The sequence below is a fragment of the Nematolebias whitei genome, chromosome 5 (assembly GCF_014905685.2).
Source record: "Nematolebias whitei isolate Nwh7 chromosome 5, NemWhi1, whole genome shotgun sequence".
Lineage (NCBI taxonomy): Eukaryota > Metazoa > Chordata > Actinopteri > Cyprinodontiformes > Rivulidae > Nematolebias > Nematolebias whitei.
In genome coordinates this window covers 53,949,591-53,958,472 of record NC_056502.1, presented here as the reverse complement: position 1 = coordinate 53,958,472, position 8,882 = coordinate 53,949,591, and the positions used below count along the sequence as shown (strand labels likewise).

The 8,882-nt window shown below is 48.8% G+C and overlaps 1 protein-coding gene across 1 annotated transcript in view; it reads left to right on the top strand.

The window, feature by feature from the left end:
- Positions 1-8,882, top strand: part of LOC119410434 (dysbindin-A) — a gene marked incomplete in the record, with an annotated part of 191,664 nt that overhangs the window by 180,695 nt on the left and 2,087 nt on the right. Inside the window, 1 exon segment of the mRNA XM_037677345.1 lies at positions 3,759-3,887. Within this exon segment, the coding sequence (XP_037533273.1) occupies positions 3,759-3,887 (129 nt within the window).

Genomic DNA, 8,882 nt, shown 5'->3' with positions numbered 1-8,882 from the left:
CCCCCCTGATCTGAACCAGAGTGGTGTTCTTTTGTTGGACTTCTGTGCTCGTCATGGATTGTCAATAACGAACACCTTGTTCAAGCATAAGGGTGTCCATATGTGCTCTTGGCACCAGGACACCCTAGGCCGCAGTTCGATGATCGACTTTGTCATCGTCTCATCTGATCTGCGGCCACATATCTTGGACACTCGGGTGAAGAGAGGGGCGGAGCTGTCAACTGATCACTACCTGGTGGTGAGTTGGCTCCGATGGTGGGGGAGGATGCCGGTCAGACCTGGTAGGCCCAAACGTATTGTGAGGGTTTGCTGGGAACGTCTGGCAGAGTCTCCTGTGAGACGGAGTTTCAACTCCCACCTCCGGGAGAACTTTGAACATGTTCCAAGGGAGGTGGGGGACATTGAGTCTGAGTGGACCATGTTTCGTGCCTCTATTGTCGAGGCGGCTTACCAGAGCTGCGGCCGCAAGGTTGTCGGTGCCTGTCGGGGCGGCAACCCTCGAACCCGATGGTGGACACCGTCGGTGAGGGATGCTGTCAGGCTGAAGAAGGAGTCCTATCGGGCCTTTTTGGCCTGTGGGACCCCGGAAGCAGCTGATGGGTACCGGCAGTCCAAGCGACATGCGGCTCGGGTGGTTGCTGAGGCAAAAACTCGGGCATGGGAGGAGTTCGGAGAGGCCATGGAGAACGACTTCCGCACGGCTTCGAGACGTTTCTGGTCCACCATCCGGCGTCTCAGGGGGGGGAAGCGGTATGCCACCAACACTGTTTATAGTGGGAGTGGTTTGCTGCTGACCTCAACTCGGGATGTTGTGGGTCGGTGGGCGGAATACTTTGAAGACCTCCTCAATCCCACCGGCACGTCTTCCACTGAGGAAGCGGAGCCTGGGGACTCTGGGTCGGGCCCTCCAATCTCTGGTGCTGAGGTCACCGAGGTGGTTAAAAAGCTCCTCGGTGGCAGGGCCCCGGGGGTGGATGAGATCCGCCCAGAGTTCCTTAAGGCTCTGGATGTTGTAGGGTTGTGTTGGCTTACGCGACTCTGCAATGTTGCGTGGACATCGGGGGAAGTTCCCCTGGATTGGCAGACCGGGGTGGTGGTCCCCCTATTCAAAAAGGGGGACCGTAGAGTGTGTTCCAACTACAGGGGAATCACGCTCTTAAGCCTCCCTGGTAAGGTCTATTCGGGGGTTCTGGAGAGGAGGGTCCGTCGGATAGTCGAACCTCGGATTCAGGAGGAACAGTGCGGTTTTCGTCCTGGCCGTGGAACACTGGACCAGCTCTACACTCTCAGCAGGGTCCTGGAGGGTGCGTGGGAGTTTGCCCAACCAGTCTACATGTGCTTTGTGGACTTGGAGAAGGCTTTCGACCGCGTCCCTCGGGGGGCCCTGTGGGGGGGTACTCTGGGAGTATGGGGTACCAGGCCCTTTGATACGGGCTGTTAGGTCCCTGTATGACCGGTGTCAGAGCCTGGTCCGCATCGCCGGCAGTAAGTCGGGCTTGTTCCCGGTGAGAGTTGGACTCCGCCAAGGTTGCCCTTTGTCACCGATTCTGTTCATAACTTTTATGGACAGAATTTCTAGGCGCAGCCAAGGTGTTGAGGGGATCCGTTTTGGTGGCCTCAGAATTGCGTCTCTGCTTTTTGCAGATGAGGTGGTCTTATTGGCTTCATCAGATCGTGATCTACAGCTTTCACTGGAGCGGTTCGCAGCCGAATGCGATGCGGCCGGGATGAAGATCAGTTCCTCCAAATCCGAGGCCATGGTCTTGAGCCGGAAAAGGGTAGAGTGCCCTCTCTGGGTCAGGGAGGAGGTCCTACCCCAAGTGGAGGAGTTCAAGTATCTTGGGGTCTTGTTCACGAATGAGGGAAAAATGGAGCGTGAGATCGATAGGCGGATAGGTGCAGCGTCTGCAGTGAAGCGGGCGCTGTACAGGTCTGTCGTGGTGAAGAGAGAGCTGAGTCAAAAGGCGAAGCTCTCAATTTACCGATCGATCTACGTTCCCACCCTCATCTATGGTCACGAGCTTTGGGTTGTGACCGAAAGAATGAGATCTCGGATACAAGCGGCCGAAATGAGTTTTCTCCGCAGGGTGTCTGGGCTCTCCCTTAGAGACAGGGTGAGAAGCTCGATCATCCGGGAGGGACTCGGAGTAGAGCCGCTGCTTCTCCACATCGAGAGGAGCCAGTTGAGGTGGCTTGGGCATCTGTTTAGGATGCCTTCTGGACGCCTCCCTGGTGAGGTGTTCCGGACACGTCCCACCGGAAGGAGGCCCAGGGGAAGACCAAGGACACGCTGGAGGGACTACGTTTCTCGGCTGGCCTGGGAACGCCTTGGGATTCCCCCGGAAGAGCTGGCCCAAGTGGCTGGGGAGAGGGAAGTCTGGGCCTCCCTACTTAGGCTGCTACCCCCGCGACCCGACCCCGGATAAGCGGAAGAAAATGGATGGATGGATGGATGGATGGATATATATTTATTTTCTATTGTATATAGTTGTCTTGTTTTTAATGAAATGAATACATTTCTAAATTTAAAAAATATATTACAATGTGAATAACATATTTCTCTGTTCTGTTTTTCAGAAAGTGATTATTCCTTCAGAGACACCTGTGAAAATTTCTTTGAGCTGGAAGCCGTTTTCTTCAGAGGGGAGCCACAGTGTTCCTGAGTCATCAAAACAATCTTCTCAGAGCTGTTGTTTTGCACAAAGATCCTTTGTGTGAAAAGTGATACTAGCAATCACAGCATTGTAAGAGGGGGACAGGAGGCCTCCGGGTTCAACTGTCCCCCTCTTACAATGCTGTGATTGCTAGTATCACTCAGCCCTCTGTGAACAGTAAACAGCCATCAGGTGCTAATGATCCATTGTTAGGCTGATGGTCCTTCTTGAGCATGTGATCAGCTGGTTTTGGTTGTCAGCAGCAAACTGGTTGATCCACTCTGAGAAGGTGCTATTTAAGAGACTGAGCTGAATACAGCACCTCAGACTGAGGAAGTCTCTCGGATGAGAGACGAAACGTTTCTACATTTTTTTGCTTTGTTTTGCTTTGTTTTTTTGAATGTCCAGAGGACCAGATTGAACTTTTTGGGACTTCTCATCAGCTGTTCCCTCACAGACCCCTGAAGCTGCCACAGTGACGGTCAGCTATCTTGGGTGAGTCCTCCTCATGGTGTCTCTGGTCAGATCCACCAGAGAACCCCAGAAAGACAAGTGGTGCCATCAACACTGACCTGGAAAGGAGCAGAACCTGGTGACATGATGCAACTCTTGGTCTGGTTATGCTATTTTAAACTGGTGCAACTTGGTAAATCATTTCCTGGCTTGCAGTGTCGGTAAATGACTTTATCTGATCAGATTAAATAACTTCTTTCAACCAAAATCCAAAGTAAACTATTTATTAAAATAGTCAAACTTTGTCTAAATTCATATGCGCGTATAGAACTGAAATAATTCCTGCTCAAAGAGTCAATTTTGCCTTAGTTAAGAGAATTAATCATTCATTGATTAATTATTGAAAACTTGTTTATTATTGTTTGTTCATCCTTCATGTTGGATTTTGTTTATTACCGTGACTGATTACAGCTGTCACCTAATTACTCTCTCTGTGTGTTTGTGTGTTTGTGTGTGTGTGTGTGTGTGTGTGTGTGTGTGTGTGTGTGTGTGTGTGTGTGTGTGTGTGTGTGTGTGTGTGTGTGTGTGTGTGTGTGTGTGTGTGTGTGTGTGTGTGTGTGTGTGTGTGTGTGTGTGTGTGTGTGTGCACAGAGACAGCAGGGTCTGATCTTTGTATTCTGGATGAGATCACAGTTGCTAACTTATCTGACCAGGAAGCTTTGGATGACTTCCTCAATTCTACTTCTAGAGATATCAGTGCTGGATCATCCCTGACCTCAGGTAACTCCAATTTTTTACTTTCAGACATCAACAATACAGTAGCCTATGAAAGTAATTAGGTCTGCACAATATTATCCAAACTGTCGTCAGAATTTCACTAAGCATAACACCAAAATCGCAAAGGACTTCAAGTTCAAGTCAGTTTTAATGTCATTTCCATCACATGTAGTACATGAGGTGTAATGAAATTACGTACACAGGATCCCAGTTACACCCAAAAATAGCAAAATATAAAGTACAAAAAGAAACAATAAAAAAGGGTCTAAGATATGCACTAAAATATATGCTACACAAACTGCAACAAAAGCATGGACTGCACCAAAGACTGGACTGTTCTTGGACTGCAACAAAGCATAGGACATTACATATACTATACATGTACATATTTATGTAACTTAAACATATGTACTGCTGCTAATTAGATTGGTCAATCCAACAGATACTCCAATCTTTATGCCCACACCTGTTTTAGATGACAGTATTGACAAAAGAGAAAGTGAGGAGTGAAGCAAATGTTTTGTCAACAATAATAAAATGTAATTTCACAAATTGCTTCTTTTTCTAATATTATATAGGCGTTTAAGCGGGGCTTAATTTGAGCCGGATCCTGCCGGAACAAGATCCGGGAACCCTCATTTTGACCGGGTGCATTCCGGCGACTGTTAGCTTGGATATGACAACTCAAATCTCCGCCTCTAAAGGTCAAAGTCATCAAGCATTAATATGTAGATCGTTTATTAAAAATACAACGAAAAGATACGTTGACTTTGGACCTGCGGACCCAATCTTTGTAGTGGATGTTCCGGCTGCAGCACTTGCACCAGCTCGTGCACACACTCCTGCCAAGCTGAGACACGGCCCGTATATCCCACGGGGATGAAGTGTCTTCATCCAACACCTTCAGCAGCGCTCACTGTACATGTTACACACAGGAGCGTCTCCAGACAGCTCTACACGGTGCACGCACAACTGCTGATGTGTTGTCGGAACTCCTGGGGTCCCTGTGAAACACAGACGGTGTTTCACAGAATATAGCTTGCTTTCAGCACATGCTCAGACTGAAAGATCGTAGTAAAGCTTCTCTCTATTACTCATGGTTACAACCGTTATACCTTCAAAATGAACACAGTAACTAAGCATTATCACTGGACAGAACAGTGCCAAACACCTACATAAATTAAATTATTTAACAATTATTTACCGGTAAATACTACCCCGTCCTATCTAGGTCATGTGATCAGAAGTCAAATAGTACTGGTATGATGCAGTAAATATTCATTAAATTAGTACCATTGATTTTTATTGGTAAACACTTTTGTTAAAAACTGCTGTTTTTAAATGTACTTTCTAAATAAATTTGATGTCATTTCTCCTCAGCACTGCTCATATAAGCAGCAGGGAGAAAGCAAAGGGGAACAACCCCTCCTTCTCCGTTCTTTTTTCCGCCCTCTCAATGTCTCCTCTGTTCTGTTTAATGGCCCTGTTTAAGGTCAAATGAGATACTGATATTTAAACACATATTTACCGTACACAGAAATAATTTTTTTAACTTATGTAAAAATGTACCAGTCTTGACTGACCGCTTTAAAAATACATCTGGAATATACATCTTGTCCACCGTTGAGCTCTTATGGATGGAAGGGGAGGACGGGAAGACAGCTTCTGTTTCTCTGCTTCGTGACTGACTGTGACTTTAAAATGAGATTCCAGTATTTAAACGCATAATTACCAACACAGAAAGATGTCACACAAAGAATTTTAAAACTTTTTTTTTCCCGTGTCCTGTCCGGCATTGTGGCACTCAGAATTGTTGACTGAGTGTCAAGGAGAGGCTCAACAAATTTACTTTCACAAACATAGCATTACAGCTGTCCATAATGCTCCACTTGATATATAAATAAATCTTTATTAGAATTGCTTTAGGTTTGTTTCAGATGTAATGGACACAGGGATGAAAAACAAAGAAAACAAAGGTAGAAAAATGGGAGAAGGGTTAAAAGGGAAAGAAGGAGATAGGAGTAGAGGAGAGAGAGAGGGCGGTATAAAGAGAACACAAATCATCGTCATTGAAGTCTGCTTCTATACCTGTGGAAAGAAAAAAGGCAAAACCAAGAAACTGTAACAACAAACAACATATGCAAATATAATGATAGTTATAGCATCATTAGAAAGTATTGTATATGGTACATGGAGATACAAGATGTATTTAGTGGCCACCCCAACCCAATTGAGTGTGTATCTGATAACCACCAGAATCTAAACACCTGTGTGAGCATGCTTGTAACTATAAGATTTCTCCATAAGAATGTTCAATAGTGGGTGTGGGGACCCACAGACCCGTCCCCCCAGGACGTGATGGCAACACAGGGAAAACCGGAGCCATAGACACGCAGCAGACTCCAAGCCCGAAGCCCCGGAAGTTCCCCAACAGGAATAACTGCACCCCAACCCCACCCCAGAGAGAAGCAGAGGAGAGCCCCGGGCGACCCCTAGCAGCCACAGTGCAGAAGCCCCAGGAGGCTACAGCGACGAGCCCACAGACCCGCCGGCAACCTGCTACGCCGGAGTAGATCTGGCCATGGACACAGAGAGCCGAGCTCCAAGGTCATACCACCCCCCAACAGAGGCCTAACAGAGCTATGGCACCCGAACCCCAGCAAGCAGCCACCAGGGCGGGCTTGCACACATCCAAGCACCCAGCCCCAGATGCCAAGATCCACCAATGCGCCAGTGGCAGGAGGACCCGCCACCGGAGGGGAGTGCGACGAGGAAGAAGACCCCACATTAAATGGGGGGGTCCAAAATTATCCAAGAGAAGACCACCCAAAACCCAACCTGAAACATAAACAGGCACACGCAGACTGAGGCTCTGTCAGGCCGTCCATGCGTCCCACGCACCCGACAGCCACCGTAGGCCGGCCCCAGGCCAGAGCAGCAGGGAGAAGCAACGGAGGAAGGCCTGCCCAGCACACCAAGGACCAGGCACCCCACCAACCCCACACCACAGGCCCAGAGATGCCCAGGTATGCTGCCAGCGCACCTCCACCCCCCATACACACAGCACCCCCCCACCGCAAATGTCACACCAGGCCGACTAGCCAGTGCCCCGTCAAAGCGAAGCCACGCCCCTGTTCGCTGCCATACCCCACCAGCGACTACATGCACACACACAACCACAGCCAACCCCCTGCCGGAACCTGGCAGCCATTCCGGCCAAGGGGCCAGCCATCGCAACCAGGAGTCTTGATCAAAAAAATCTGAATGACCCAGGGAGATCCGGAGCACCAGCCCCGCCCCAAACCACTCCCCAAGGCCCAAGCCCACCAACAGCCCAGACCCCAATCAGGCGGCCTACCCCCCCCCCCCCCCCCCCCCCCCCCCCAAGACCCCAAATGTCAAACAAAGAAGGGGTGTGAGGAAAAATAAATAAATAAATAACAAGAAGACCCCACTCCTCCCTCGCCCACTCAAATAAGGTGTTGATGCATGTTGGTATATAGTGCATTTAATATGGGCGTGCTCTATGAATTGAGTAAGCTTCTCGGATGAGAAGCCAAACATCTTCTGTTACAAATAAAGTCCAGTTGTTTTTGTCTTGAACTTTTTTGAATTTACCATGTCCTGGATGACTGAGAATCTTCACCAGTGTATTGATTACACATCCTACCACCTGTTTGCCATCATGTGCCCATCCCAGAACATATATATGTGTGTATCGTGAGAATGTTATAAGTGAGTGTCTAAGTTGTATAATAAAATTGGGGCCCAGGTCTCCACAGGACCATGGAGATGGAGGATCCTCCCTACAGCTCAGTAGCACACTTGCACCCCAAGGCCCTGTTTGAGTGGTGGTGTGATGGAGCGTGCGGAAGAAGGTGTCAAGATGGAGAGGAAGAACTGAGTTGGCAATTGCCCTCCCAGGGGACCAGCTCCCTCACTGACTCAAGTAGGCACCCCCATTCCCCGAGATCTACCAGGGGAGGGAGGCTCCAATACATCCACCCAAGAGCAGGTGACAGCCGCACCACCAGGGACCAAGGCCACAGACTGGCACATAACCCTGAGTACTAACTAGGACCAGGGCCAGCAACCCAACCCCCCCACCCCCAAAAATGTCCAGACCCCCCAACTCTATCCCCAGTCCAACACCCAGCCCCCTGACCAAAGAAGCCACCAAATCCCAACAACGACAACCAGCCAGGAGTGCCCAAACAGCCACAGACGGTGTACCACAGCAACCAAGAGCGCACCCCCACCCTCACAAAGGACCCAACCAGTCCACTCATATCAACACCCACAACAAGATATCCTGATGCATGTTCAATAATACAGGTAGAAAAATCTAAAAAAGTTAAGACTGGTCCTCTAGACATTCAAAAAACAAAACTAAAAAAAAAAAAAAAATGAAGAAACGTTTTGTCTTTCATCCGAAAGACTTCCTTCCAGTCTGAGGTGCTGTATTCAGCTCAGTCTTATAAATAGCACCTTATCATAGTGGATCCACTTGTTTGCTGCTGACAGCCAAAACCAGCTGCTCACATGATCAAGAAGGACCATCAGCATAACAATGGATTGTTAGCACCCTGATGGCTGTTTACTATTCACAGGGGGCTGAGTGATACTAGCAATAAGGAAGGAGCAAACAATGCCCCACAGACCCATCTCTGCCTGATGCCCTCAACAAGTTCTATGCACGCTTTGAAGACCCGAACAGACCACCCAGCACCAGACTCACCTCACCACCGGATGAAGAGCATCTCAGCGTGACCTCAGCCGAAGTAAGGAGTACTTTCAGGAGGATTAATCCGCACAAAGCAACTGGCCCAGACAACATCCCCGGAAAAGTGTTGAAGGAATGTGCTGATCAGCTCTGTGAGGTGCTGGCAGACATCTTTAACACCTCACTTACCCTGGAGACAGTTCCCACCTGCCTGAAGACTGCCACCATCATCCCAGTCCCAAAAAGCTCTACAGTGACTGGTCTGAATGACTATC